The sequence below is a fragment of the Desmodus rotundus genome, chromosome 9 (genome assembly GCF_022682495.2).
Source record: "Desmodus rotundus isolate HL8 chromosome 9, HLdesRot8A.1, whole genome shotgun sequence".
Classification (NCBI taxonomy): Eukaryota; Metazoa; Chordata; class Mammalia; order Chiroptera; family Phyllostomidae; genus Desmodus; species Desmodus rotundus.
The window spans coordinates 91,894,773-91,909,859 of NC_071395.1; the positions used below are offsets into that span (position 1 = coordinate 91,894,773).

At 39.9% G+C, this 15,087-nt stretch overlaps 1 protein-coding gene across 2 annotated transcripts in view; it reads left to right on the forward strand.

Moving 5' to 3' along the window:
* The window catches only part of GDPD1 (glycerophosphodiester phosphodiesterase domain containing 1), a 40,047-nt gene extending 33,664 nt beyond the window's left edge, over positions 1-6,383 (forward strand). For both annotated transcript variants that reach the window (XM_045182489.2, XM_024573132.4), the window contains exons 7-10: positions 415-548; positions 3,156-3,215; positions 5,254-5,305; positions 5,690-6,383. In XM_045182489.2, coding sequence (XP_045038424.2) covers positions 415-548; positions 3,156-3,215; positions 5,254-5,305; positions 5,690-5,812 — 369 coding nt within the window. In that variant the 3' untranslated portion in view covers positions 5,813-6,383. The remainder of the gene's footprint in view (positions 1-414; positions 549-3,155; positions 3,216-5,253; positions 5,306-5,689) is intronic.
* The last annotated feature ends 8,704 nt before the right edge of the window (positions 6,384-15,087 follow it).

Consider the following 15,087-nt stretch of genomic DNA (forward strand, 5'->3'; position numbering starts at 1 on the left):
TATTTGCAACAGTATTAATATATATCTATACAGATACAGTTACATATTTTTCAACAGGAGTAAGGTTACTGTTTCGCATCATCATTTCTCCGTCTTGTTCCATTAGATTTGGTGCGTTTAATTTCTAGTGGTAATAAGCTCCGTTACCAGCAGACAGAAGTGGGACTGTAAAAACACAGAGCAAGGAACACAGAAACTTTAGTGTCATCAGTTAACACTATAGGGCTCCAAGATAGATACTGACCCCTTGTCACAGACGGGCCATTTCTAAGTGTGGTGCATTTGGAGATTGATAACTCAAGGGCTACTTTTAATAGCTGTCAAGATACAGTCTTGGGAAATTTTGAAGGTTGTGAAATAACCCCCTTTATTTGAGCAGTTTTCAAGTTACATAATATTGTCTGTGTCTTTTAGAATTCAGATATTCCCATACTCTTCAGTCTACAGCGTGTTCTGCTCATTCTTGGCCTGTTCTTCACTGGTCTCTTGCCCTTTGTGCCCATTCGAGAACAGTTTTTTGAAATCCCGATGCCGTCTATCATATTGAAGTAAGTGGTTACCTGTTTTCATCAGTTGTCAATTGCAGGAGGACGAAGACAAAGCCCCTTAATATCAACATTAATGATAAAGGATAGATTGCTGTAGTTATTTCCATGTTTAATTAACTGACCTATGTTAACCATGCTATTTTTTTAAAATCCTCACCTGAGGATTTTTACTTATTGATTTTAGAGAGAGAGAAAAATAGAAATAACAGTGTGAAAGAGAAAGATTGATCTGTTGCCTCCCGTAGGTGCCCCTACTGGGGATTGAATCCGCAGCCTTCTGGTGTACAGGACAGTGCTCCTGCCAACTGAGCCACTTGGCCAGGGCAACAATGTTTAAAGGATTATAAGCATTTAATCTGGACCCATCTCATGTAACAATGACTTTCTTTAATACTTCTTAAAATCAGGTAAAAAGAATTGAGCTTAATTGTTGAAGTTTAATAATTCTCTTACTCTAACATCCAATAACAATTGCCCTCCAACTTCCTTTCTTCCTAATTCATTGACAAATATACGGAGCTGAAATTCCATTAACCTTAAAATTCACCACTAGTATTAATACACTTAGGAAGAAAAACAACCGTCACCACAACAACCCCAAAAAACCCTCTGCAGATGGGAGACAGAAAAGAATAGAATTAGTTTATCTAAGATTCTTCCATGTATGCATAACTTCTCTACAGGGTATGAAGCCTTGCTTTTCACACACAAATTTACTGCAAAGAAAAAAAGCATGAGACACTTAGCATTGCCTGGCAAATAATAAGCACTCGATAAATGATAGTTTTTCCTCATTAAATTATCTTTATCATTATTATTAAAGAAAGGTAGTTTTAGCTCATGATCCTGCGCCCTCAGAATGTTATTTCTAACTATAAATTTGTAATAATAACCACCAAGCCGTGACAAAGGAATTCAGAGTTCCTGGGGAGACCACTTAAATGGATTTCACCTGCATGAAAATTTTTTTCATTCCCAAACAGAACTTTAGAAAAATCAAGCTGAAATATTAGTCATTAATCATTAGAAAATGTTGGTAAGCAAAGCAATTTGGTCAGTACCCTTGTATTCAGCATCTGTGTTTCTGGCCAGTTTGAGTTTTATTTTGTGTTTTAAAGATTCTATTAATTTATTTTTAGAGAGAGGGGAAAGGAGGGAGAAAGAGGGAGAGAAACATCAATGTGCGGTTGCCTCTTGTACGTCTCCTATCAGGGACCTGGCACGCAACCCAGACATGTGCCCTGACTGGGAATCGAACCAGCGACCCTTTACTTTGCAGTCTGGCACTTAATCCACTGAGCCACACCAACCAGGGCAGTTTGAGTTTCATAGTGATAAACATTTTTATCTGTTCCCAGTTAATATTTATTAGCAGCCTTTGTAGCTATTTCTCAGACAAAACAATAGAAATCACTTCTTGTTAACAAAGAAATAATTTTCATTTGCTAGAGTAAAATGATTCCTAACCATTTATTCCTAAAATACTTAGCTTTCCTCTGGCCTGGAATGGATTTATTGTGCTTTCTAGATTACTTCTGTGTGTTCATTTTAGAAGCGCATATTATTGAAATACAGACATAAGAACAAACTTCATAGAATTAATCTCGTCTCTAAAAAGTGATTATGGATTAAGACACAGGTAGAATATTATGTGTGTATGTTTTAATGTTTTGGGGTTTGTTTGTTTTTTTATGGAAGACAATGGGTACTTCCTAAGACAACATAGTAATTTGTGTTTAACGAGGTAATTAATATTTGAGATACTAAATCCCTGAGATTCCTGAAATAGCAACCAGGACATTCCACCTTGGCTAGAGCTAGAGAAAAAAGGATTTTATTTAGAGAGCTAATAAAAACTGAATTCAGAGAGAGGGGAAAAATGCATTTAAGTGTGGATAATCAGGAGTATACTGAGAATATATGGATAGGTGGCGTTAGAAGGAGAACAAGAAATGAAGACCTGGAGAGACTGAGAGTCACTGTGTGCTGTCAACCCTAGAAGCTGAGAAGCCTCCACAGCAGAGAGGCTACTCAGAGGTTTCCTCCGGGCACAGCAACGCGGGTGGTGGCGCCGCTCTCGGCGTCAGAGAGCGTGGAGAGGAAACCCGGCACAGCTCTGCACGGCGTGTACTCTCTCAGTAGCCAGGATCATCAAAAAGTACAGGGCCTAGGTCTTCAAATACTGAAAGGGAAAGAAGAAAAACACGCTTTTAGGGTTTTTTGTCTCATTTCTACCCCAAATATCTTTTAGTCCATAGTAAAGTTTGGTTGTGTGTGTAAATCTACTATACATTGTATTGAATTATAGCAGACAAAGCAAGAGAACGAGACTTCACAAAAAAAAAAAAAAGAGAAGAGGCGTGAGCCCCGGGCACGCAGGGTCTCTGGAAAGGCGACTTTTTTTCTAACCTTTGAATAGTGGTGGCAAGAAGCCTGGAATCAGGAGAAATAGAGAACCCAAATGGGCTTTATTTTAATTTATGTTTGTCCTTCTACAAATATTTTTTGAGTACATACTAAGTGCAAGGCTAACTTTTGTTTTTTTGAACTTGTTTTATTTTATCTCACTACTTCTAATTTACGATTCAAATTTTATTTTTGTCACAGGTTAAAAGAACCACACACAATGTCCAAAAGTCAGAAGTTTCTCATCTGGCTTTCTGATATGTAAGAATTTTAGTTTCCCGATATACACTCCCGTCGTTGTTTGAACTCTATCTATTAAATACTATACTTAACTTTAGTGCGAGCTGTCTACTTGTAATTTGTAACAAGGATGTGTTGAGTACCCACTATACAAATGGATGTGTATGAATCATTTAGAACTAGCTTCATTACTAGGGAATCTGGGGGGGATAATCTCATTGAACTGCAGGAGAAAACTGAGCACCAACCCACCCAAAGTTAAATGATTTCTTTGGGGTTATCTACCGAGTTAATGGTAGGTCTGGGATATGGTATAACCATTCCCTTCTACTTATTTGTTTCCACTAGCCTCTAGTCAAAAGCATAATTAAAGAAGTGTGTAGAGCGATACAGTACATGTAAAATGTATATCGACTAATGGCACATTTCTCAGAAAAATCTAAGATTTAGCAGAAAGGAAGCCCTACCTATAGGGTGGGTACCTCTCTCCCTTTCTTCCTTCCTTTCCCCCTTCCTCCCTTTCTTTCCTTCAAAGATTTTATTTCTTTTTAGAGAGAGGGGAAGGGAAGGAGAAAGAGAGAGAGAGAAACATCAATGTGTGGTTGCCTGTCACTCGCCCCATACTGGGGATTTTGGTCTGCAACCCAGGCAGGTGCCCTGACTGGAAATCAAACCAGTAACCCTTTGGTTCATAGGCTAGCACTCAATCCACTGAGCCACACCAGCCAGGGCTATTTAATTATTTTTTATTGATTGATTTTACAGAGAGGGAGGAAGGCGGGAAGAGAGAGAAACATCGATTTGTTATTCTACTTATTTATGTATTCATTGGCTGATTCTTGTATGTGCCCTGACTTGGGATCGAACCCACAACCTTGGCATATCGGGATGATGCTCTAACCAACTGAGCTACCCAGCTAGGACTAAACATCTACTTAAAAAAATTTGTTTAAGATTATTGTTTAGAGGAGAAGGAAGGGATAAAGAGCAGGAGAGAAACATCGATGTGTGAGAGAAATATCAGTTGGTTGCCTCTCGCATGCCCCAACTGGGGACTCAGCCCACAACCCAGGCATGTGCCCTGACTGGGAATCGAACTAGCAACCTTTCGGTTTACAGGTGGGTGCTCAACCCACTGAGCCACACCAGCCAGGGCTGGGCATCTACTTTAAAGAAAATGCCTTAATTTCTAAGACGTGTTGAGTTTATTTTTAGGTTAAAAACACAAAGTTATTATGTTATATTTTGTTGTAAAATGGAACCTTGAATGTGTAAATAACAGTCCTTAGTGACAGCCTTATTAATTTAGCTCCTCTTTCAAAGTGATGGAAACCTAATTTCATCTTTTCTCTGTGCTACAGGGCTTATTGTTTTTTGTTTTATTCCTGATTTAATTTCTAGTTTTCAAGGATACATTTTTAATTCACATGATTAAATGTATATGATTTAGTTTAGTTTCTGTTCTTTAATCCTTCTAATAAACATAAACAGAATAGAAATTTGATGTGTAACTTTTCAGTAGAATTAGTTCCCAGCTTGCTCAAGAGAGTTATATTCTAAAAGTTCACTTTTAAATTGGTTATTTGGAGCTAAAAAAATGCTTTTTTGCTATATAGAGCATAGTGTAATTAATAGACATTAGGTTTCCAAGAGAGCTCACACAAGTCTAATCATTCTGTAAATGAACTATGATGTCATAAAACTTGACCCAAGTTTACCATCGTACTTTAACTTGCAAATTTAGGGACACAGGCTGCATTGAGCTGCTTCAATAAGAATGGGGCTCTTGAGGATCTAGTGACAACAAGGAGCAGAAAGAAGGTCCTGGTTATTCACCAGCAGGCAGCCAGCAGCAGTGAAGAGAGATCCAGCAGTTAAATACAAATGCATCCACAGCATCGGTTATTATTCGAGGTCATTATTTATATTGCGGAAGCATTGGGATCAAATTCAACCTGGGAATTATAAACTCTAAGTTGACTACATTAGGACTAAGGACTAATTTTAGTCCTTTGTAGGGCTAAGAAGTACCTAAATCTGTTCTCCTTTTGTTTTCTAGTTTGCTAATGAGAAAGGCTTTGTTTGACCACCTCACTGCCCGCGGCATTCAGGTAAATCTCTGGGATGATGCCTCTTGGCGACAGCGTAGTTTACCGGTTTAACCCAAGTGTAGGGGCAGGGGCTGGTAACTGACTTAATGTGGTCCCGGCTCTGCTGGTGCTGCTTTACCGGTTGACTTGTGGACTCCTTAAGCTCTGCCTTACAGTGAACAGGAAAGCACTGGCCCTTCAGTGAAGTCCAGGTGTGTGTGCAGGTGAGAGCAGCTGAAGGCAGAGGGCTGGGACAGTGCCCGTTGAGAGTGATGATTTCATAAAATTGCGTGCGTAAAAGCTTATTTCTTACGTGTGCTGATATTGTAGTGGATAAATGTTATTATAAAACTGATTTTCTATCTTAACATTCCTTCTCATGCTTCTCATGCTTCTAATTTTCAGGTGTATATTTGGGTACTAAATGAAGAACAAGAATACAAAAGGGCTTTTGACTTGGGAGCCACTGGGGTGATGACAGACTACCCAACAAAGCTCAAGAACTTTTTACATGATTTTTCAGCGTAGAAAAGGAAGTCCTCGAAGCATTCAAAGAAAACGTGAAAAGAACTAAGAAAAAAAAATTTTCACCATCGTTTTCCTAAGCCATTTCAGAATGGTAAAAGGTTTAATCAGTTAAGTTTTATTACCTCATTTTTAAGCCTGTCTGAGAATGTACACACAATATATTGTGTATTTATTTTAAATAATATTGCATATTTTACATTTGTAAATAGTTTGTTTAGAAATAACTGATTGTAAGATGTAAGTAGAAGATTATTGATCAAGATGTCTGTATCTGATTTTATTATTTTAAGTAATTCTGAAATCAAAGACTCTTGGATAATTTAATAATTTCACTGGAATAAGGTTAGCTAGTTAGTAAAACAGAACCACTGAAGTCCACTCCAGCTATTTTGAATTGCCATGTTATTTCTAGGTACATCTTAGTTAACGGGGGAAAATACAGCGGAGGGAGAGCTGGGAAATCAGTGACGTGGTTATCTGACACGTTGTACACGTTGGCAGAAAGCAGACCCAAAGAGTAAACTGAAAGCTTATTACTTGACCACAAATAAAATCCGTAGACTGAATTAGATTTCTGGGTTGCTGTTGTGAATGGACATTCTATCTGGAATCTTCTTCAGGTGTGTAACAATGTCTTTTTTTTGCGGGGGGAGGTAAACATTAAATTTGGACTTATCAATTGTAAATTAACATAAGGTGCAAATAGTCATATTTTTATGTTTCCTGTAAAGAAATGTAAATTTTCCATTTTGAGCAGTGACTGAGTATTTGGGCCTACATCTAGACTTTAAATAATATCCGCAGTCCTAGTAATGTGAAACCGAGGGAAGTGCATATCACTGTTTTTAACACTTACAGCGTAAACTACCTGTTCTGACCTTTAAGAATTTATTCTTCTGAGTATTAACGTGGAGACAGAATCTCCCACAGCATTAGCTATCACTTGCTCAGGTTTTCTGATGTGACCTCATGTAAAGCTGTTTCCGGTCTTTTCCACTAATTCTCGTGATCTCTTTGGGAGGTGAACACGCTGGGGATCAGTTAGGGTCTGTTACCTAGATCACATCTCTCATTGGGAGCTCACCGGTTTACCGCCGCCAAGGATGGGCTTACTCTCACTTCCCCTGGATGACTCAGTAACGTTTGCTTTTTTTGTTTAAGCCGAAATAAAGTTTTCCAAGAACAAAGTAAGTGTTCTTCATTGTTGTTTGCAATTGTAAATCTACACATACGTTGTAGATTTTCTTTTGCAGAATTTGATGAGGTGATGAATTGATGAATGAATGCACCTGTTATCTCTCCCTAGAGGAAAGAAAATTTGGAAACACTTTTATGGCAAAGAAGTTGCTTCTTGGCACGTGAACAAATAGCTTGGGCAGGTAATCTATTAAATCAGTCATTTTCACTTTTATTATAATTCACAGTTACAGTTCCCAGGGATCATTTTGATCATATTTGACAGAATTCTTTTTGTTATTTCTTCTTACCAAACTTTGCTTTGTTACAATTCGGAGCAGTTCGTATTGTGGGGCCAGCATATATTTTGTGTCAACCAGTAGAAGATAAAGTACACAGTGTGGTAAAGATGTTTAGAAAGTCATATTTTAAAAGTCTGATGATTTTAGAGTCGAGGTGACTGACTTTAAATCACTTAATAAAAGTATAGTATCTATAACAAGAGAGTTGATATTCATTATCAGAAAACATCTGAATACTGTTCCGATTGGGGTATCATGTTTTAAAAGAGGCTAAATATCCTTTCATTCTGAGACAGCCGTTGCTGGGCGTGGTGGGCAGCATGGTGGGGAAGGCTAAAGAAGTGGTCAAAAGATGTGATTAGACCCTTCTGCTGAGATGAGGCTGGCACTAGGTTTGCCAGAACCAGCTACGGGTATAGTCCCCCGTGTCAGTAGTATCCCAAGTGTATGGCAATTGGACAACAGTTGACAGGCATTTCAGGAAGGTATTGGCATGAAGGAGTTTTCACATGAAGCAGTAAGCGCTTCCCTATAGGACTAGAGTCCTAGGCATGTCACCAAGGCAAAACAGGACACGAGGTACCAACCAGAACTAGGACCCAGGTCTTGGAAAGAAACTCATTTAATAGAACTGAAGAACAGAGTGATACCACTGGACTAATGACAGAGGTAAGTTGGTACTGAGGCCCAGAGCTATTAAAACTCTAATTTCTAGCTAGGGCTGGTTCTAGAAATTGGGCTAAGTATCTAGTAGCCACAACTGTAGAGAAAGAATGGCTGCGGAGAGCTGGGTTAAGAGAACTTAAAGCAAGTCTCAGTGTGTTCCAGTATGGAAAACCATTAGACTTATGCGACACGGTGGCCCTGGAAAGGTACATTAAAAAATAAATAGTCGAGAGAATCTGCAGCAGATAAGAGTACCAACTGAGGGGGAGTGCCGGGTTGAAGCGTTTGTTCTGAACTGAAAGTCTTATGTCTTAAGTGGGTGGGTAAACTCTAGACATCAAAAACAAGAACCAAAACTTCTAGGCCGTAATATGAGAAAATCATTTCAGTGCCAAAAGGAAAATGTAAATAGTAGTCTGAGACCAGGCGCCAAAACGAGAGGAGAACTTAAGCGGTCAGATCCAAGTGGGAAAGGAGATCAGGATTCAGAGAGGGGGGGTGCCAGGTGGGTTCTGGGCGTATCAGGGGACCACTGTGTAAACTACATGGTTATCTAACCACTATGCTGTTAGATACCAAATGTTAGATGCCACCTGAACCAATACCAAATACTATTGAATGTGAATTGTAATTTTTTTTAATTTGAAAAATTAAAAAAACTTTTTTAAAAATTAAGTAAAAAACAATGCTTAGAGCATACCAAGAAAATTCATAAAGCCACTAGTAACGTTTAGCTTTTCTGCCTCTTTTATAAAGCACTGACAAACTAACACTTGGAAAGTTAAATCATCTGTTGTAGGGGTTCAGGATGAATCACTCCAAGATGTGTCTCTGCGGTATGCAGATTATTTTGAGCTAACGGCAAGCAATAGCATGGTGAACACACAATACAATATACAGATGATGTGTTATAGGATTGTACCCCCGAAACCTACATAATTTTATTAACTAATGTTACCGCAATACATTCAATTAAAAAATAAATAAAAACAAAATTTTAAAAAGCAAGCAAGACCCTATGAGCTCAAGAGAAACTTCTCCCCCCTCCCCACAACTCCCTGGAAGAATCTGAATTAGGGGCTTTGCCCATAATAAGAGATTATCAAAGGGTAATCATTTTTTTTAAGATTTTATTTATTTATTTTTAGAGAGAGGGGAAAGGAGGGAGAAAGAGAGGGAGAGAAGCACCAATGTGTGAGACAAACATTAATCGGTTGCCTCTCACATGCCCCCAGCTGGGGACCTGGCCCGCAACCCAGGTGTGTGCCCTGACCAGGAATCGAATCGGCAGCCTTTTGGTCTCTAGGCCAGTGTTCAGTTCACTGAGCCACACTAGCTAGGGTCAAAGAGAACCATTTTCTGACCTGGCTATGTGGCCAGGCGAACTACTAATTACTGAACATCCGCTCTTCGTATCGTCCTGCAGTGACATTCCAAGGTGCTTACCTCATCCTTAGTTTAGAATGTCTTATGTACCTCGTGACTTTATGTCCCTGAATCTCCCATGTATGTGGTACTCTGACTCTCATGTGTGTGGGGCTCCCATGCATACATGTGTATTACATTTGGTTATTTTCTCATTGTCTCATGTAGATGCAATTATTACACCAGCGGAACAAACCTTGAGGTTAGAGGAAGGTTTCTTCCTCCCTCACACTATGATCTCAAATAAAGCTAAAATCCTAGACTGGAGAATACAACAGAAACCAGGTCAGAAGGCTAAACAAATTCAAATGACATTAGACTGCATAAAAATTAACACGCAATACTCTATAGGGTGAGAGACTTGAGCAACCCAGACGTGAAGTGATAAAGGCCCGGATAAAGGCAGTGGCAGCGTGAGTCAGGAACACCAACCGACTTTCCGTGTCTCTGAAAGGGAAGAAGGGTTAGCAAGACTCGGTGACTGGCTGAACCCAAAAGGAGAAGTGAAGTCACTGCCAACTCCAAAGCAGCAAGAAAACATGGAACTTGAGGAGGGGAACCAGTGTGGCAGTGAAATGAGGAACTTGGTGCTCTCTGAAATGACAGAAAGGCATTGGACTGGCTGTGCTGCAGGCATATTAGCCCCTAGATGAAAGGGCAAATGTGGAGAAATAGATTTAGGAGTTTTGTGTGTTTTATGCAGATGAATTTGCAAAGCCAGCCCTTTAGAGGCGATGTTAGTTCCTTCTCTATGCAGTATTCTACTTGCTACAAGAATGGGTTGCCTATGAGGTGAATAACATAATTCATACCATAGTGAGGTGGGATGATAACATACCTTCCCATGCATTTATGCCTTCATTTTCTTTAGTAAATACAGAACTCTATCAAACAGGCATAATTTAATTCATTGCATTGTTCATGAAAAGAATGCAAATACCCTGGCTGGTGTGGCTCAGTAGAGTGAGCTCTGACCTGCGAACCAAAGGGTCACCAGTTCAATTCCTAGTCAGGGCACATGCCTGGGTTGTGGGCCAGGTCCCTGATTGGGGGCACATGAGAAGCAACCACACATTGATGTTTCTCTCCCTCTCTTTCTCCTTTCCCCTCTGTCTAAAATAAATAAATAAAATCTTTAAAAAAAATTGTAAATGCATTGTTCTCATTAGTTTTAATGAGTAACAATAGTTTTAAATGTAGTTTCTTAAAGCCCTAAGATAGAAGACAGCTTCTGCTGGGTGAGTGGGGTGGTCAGGCTCGGAGCAGGCTGAGCAGGTTACCAATCCCAGTCTGACCAGAGCTGCTCTTAGTTTTTCTATTTAATATATGAACTCTTGCTTTCATAATCTTTGATTTCTCTTTTCCTTCCTCCCTTCCTTCTTCCTTCCCTCCCTTCCTTTCTTAATTTACTCTAAGCCTTTTTCATTCAGTCAGTTCCTCGAAGGTTTATGGTCCTTTCTGGTCAAAACTTTTCAAGAAAAATAAGTGGTTGGGAAGGAGCATAAGATATGGACAAGTAATCCACAAATGTAAACAGTCAACAAAAAATGTTTACCCTCTCTAGTAATCAAAGACCTATATGTTAAAAAAAAAAACATTAAGTGAGATACTAGTTTCCAACTCAGGAGGACACGCATGAAAGCATTGTTGAGAGGCAAGGAGAAACAGGCACTCATGAGCTGTCGGTGGGAGTGTAAATTGGCAGAACACTGAGGATCAATCTGAATACATATTTTAATTAAGAAATTCCAATTCTAGGAACACTATCCTAAGAAAATAATAGGACAAGTGCCTAAAGATACATATGCAGAGTAAGAAGTTAGAAACCACCTGAATATGCAACATTAAAGAACTGGTTAAATAAATTGATAGATCCATAGTGATATAATTAAAACATTACTGTTTTTTCAATCTACAGACATGAAATATTAAGTGCAAAGACTGTGCCATAAAACTGTTTCCTGTGTAAACAAAAATGTTTATACATACACATTTTAAAGATTTTCTTTATTTATTCCCAGAGAGCGGAGGAGGGAGGGAGAAAAAGAAGGAGAGAAACATCAATGTGTAGCTGCCTCTCAAGTGTCCCCTACTGGGGACCTGGCCCATGACCCAGGCATGTGCCCTGACCGGGAACCGAACCAGTGACCCTTCGGTTCTCAGGCCGGAACTTAATCCATTGAGCCACACCAGCCAGGGCTATACAAATGCATTTTAAAGGTGAAATGATAGCTATCAAAGTGTTCATTGTGATTTTTATGATGATGGAATTATGAGTGACTTTTAAAATTTTGTTTAGGTTTTTCTAATTTTTGTACACTAATAGAGGGAAATGATTTTACAAAATAATTTTAAAATAAAACCTTTTCTAGCTTCTGTAGGCCATTTGATGTTCAGTTGATTCTTCTCCAAATTTTGCTTGCTTTCTTGAGAAAAATCTTTCACTGCCAACTTGGAGTTGACCAAAGAACCCACACTTTCTCCTTTCCAACAAATGAGGAAAGAGGGATTATGGCTTTGCTTTGGATATGATCCAGAGACTGACCGACCTGGACTTTTAAAAAAATTATAATTCCACAACTTATTTACTTGTTAATTTTTTTGCTCTACTTTCTTTCTTTTTTATAATGCATAGTTTGGGGCATTTTCACATGGTCATAATCATACTGTATACACACTTTTATATTGTTTCCATTGAGTATAACATGAACAGTTTCCCATGTTATAAATTCTTTTCAAAAGATGGAATGCTATTTAATCAAGTAGATGTGCCATCATTTTAAAAATTAAAAATTTAAGTTGTTTCTTATTAGTTATTACAAATAATGCTATAATGAACATTCTTATGTAGCAGACCTCACTCCCTCACCCAATCATGAAATCCAAGATACAGAATCTGTGTACTTTTTTCCAAACCTACTTGCCCCCTCCTAGTACAAACCACCACCATCTCTAGCCTGAAAATTGTAACTGCCTCCCCCCCAATTTTAACGTAATTTATCTGACTAGGCAATACATTTACTAGTTTGCAGAGTATGGAAGGATATACAGTGAGACTTCTCTTTCCCACTCCTATCTTCCAATCACCAATTCCCTGTCTTGAGGAAATAGGAAATCAATATTATTATTAATTTGTGCCGGAAATATTTATTGAGCACCTCTTACAGGTCAGTCACTTATGAGACCCGGAGGTACAAGGGGAAAAAAGATAGATGTGATGTATGTGTTGCCGATGGAGACGGGGTCCAGGCTCCTGGTGGCTGCGAACAAAGAACTGGATTGACCACACAGATACTGTGAAGCAAAGTAAGTGGGGAATTTATTAAGGAAAGTATACTTCCCAAGAAATGGGATCAGGCCACCTCTGGCTGGGGAGTGGCTCCCTTCTTTTGAAGGGTTACTAGCTTTATAGTGTTTTTAAGCTTCTACACACACCATTTCCCACAATTCTCCTTGATTGCCTACTTGTGGAGGAAACCACAATGCTAATTATTATAATCACAAGACGATTCTCAGACATCAGGATGCTGACTGGTGTCAGCGGCAGTGTTTCAGGGTTTCCTACTCTATCTCCTGCCTCAACTTCCACCTGAGACGCATGGTTCTCAAAAAATCTTTCTTGGGGTTGCTAAGAGGGAATGGTTTATCTTCTGTATGTGCTTCCTCCCGGAATGGGACGGTAGACCCTGCCTGCTGAGAACTGTGGAACGCTCACCCTATCTCATCTAGTGGTTGGGGAGGAATTCCTGAGACCGCATGGACGCTGGGAGTTGTAAGGTGCTGGTATCAGTAACTTAGGGCTTGGTTGACAACCAGTCACCATCGTCATCCTGATGGGGTGAGTATGGAAGATATAAATTTAACCAACAGGCTAAAGATGCAAGGGCCAAAGATTAATAAGCCCCAACTGTGGTTCACTCTGCTCTCTAGTTGATGGAACTGATACCAGATTGCAAAGGCTGAAGAGGACTGAATGGTACTAAATAAGGCTAATAAAAGGGAGCCACTCATTCAAAGGAACTGGAGAACCGGGACATTTGAAAAGGCTGTATCAAGTGAGCTGTGTTCTGAATGGGGAGGCTTATAAGTGTGTGAAATGAGTAGCCAGTGGAGAGATTGGAGAGATTGGAGAGAGAGGATGTGTGAGAAAAGGTCTCTTTCAAGACCAAATGGGTTGTATTTATTCAAGAAATAAGTATGAATGCCTGCCATTCCAGGCACCTGGGTTATACCTGTGAACTATACAAAACAATTCCTGCCCACCTTAGGGCCTTTGGCCTAGTTAGTAGGCAATCAAGAGCTAAGAGGACAAAGCAGTATCTTTTTTCTTATACTCCAGTGACGCGGATCCCGGCCCAAGGATCCGGTGCTGTGGTTGCAATATGCAAATACACAAGGACTACAGAAATCCTGTGGAGAAAAAGGGACAGCGTGGCCACTCTCTCAAGAGGAGAGCACCCCAACCCTTGCCTTGACAGGCTTTTATTGTTTTTCTAGGCCTCTTACGTCAAAAGATGGTCCTCATTTACTATGCATAGGTTTGTTTTGGGTGGTTATCTTTTACAGACAAAGGAGAGGATCTTGCTGAATACTTCAAAGAAGGATATTTGCAATGTAAAAGGAGAAATGGTCTAAACCGGCTATGCTCCATACCTGGAAGGTCTAGCTCAGATTTTAGGAAGATAAACATTTGCTGCCTCAGGGTGAGGGAGTTTAGCAAGAGCAAGTCTCATAGCAGTCTAGGTACAATGCAGGCCTGATTTCCCACTGGAGAACCTATCCATGGACGTGGGTCCTGCCCGCCAACCTCGCTCCCCACTGGCTTTTCCGAGTGGGGGCTGAGCCACATTTCCCACGCTTGGAACAGTTCCCCACACTCCAGGGTAAAGTCAGAGTCTAAAAAACTGGGATGTTTTGCACTTGAGAGAGGACAGAAAAGCTAAGGTGTCTTTAGTCCACTCAGGCTGCCATAGCAAAATACACAGACTGGGTGGCTTAAAAGGAATTTATTTTCTCAGTTATGGAGCCTGGAAGTCCAAGATCAAGGTACAGCATCGGTATCTGGAGACCTTTGTTCTTGGCTTGGAGACAGCACCTTCTAGCTATAGCCTCACATGACCTTTCCTCTGAATGTGTGCAGAGAGAGAGGTCTCTGGTTTCTCTTCCTCTCCCTACAAGGACATCAGTACTGTCAGATTACTGACGGATTACATCAGTACAGCACTTCCCTCAGGACTTCGTTTAATCTGAAGTACATCCTTGAAGGCTCTATCTCCAAATATAGTCATTGAGGGTTAGGGCTTCAACACATGAATTTGTCGGGGGGGGGGGGGGGGGGGGCAGGGGGACACGACACATTTCAGTCCATACACATGGGGATGGCGGTTCAAGTGGGAGAGCTGGAAATGGGCAGGGTAAACTGAGGATGTCAGAGTTGGAGAAGGAAGCACTAATAGCTAACCACGGAGGGGCTCGGAGAGAAGTCTTGTGTGGCCAGGAATTGTCAGAAACCGTGTGTATTCCTTAGTTTCCTAGGATACTTACTTGGAGATTTACAGACAACTGATGCCAGACAAGCCCACAGGTGGCTAGAGAACAACAACAAAAAAACCTTTGCTATGTTTAAATTCACATTAAGCTTCACGTAACAATGAGTTTGGAAGTTTGGGTATCGCTGAATAGTAACATGTTACGTTTATATAAATG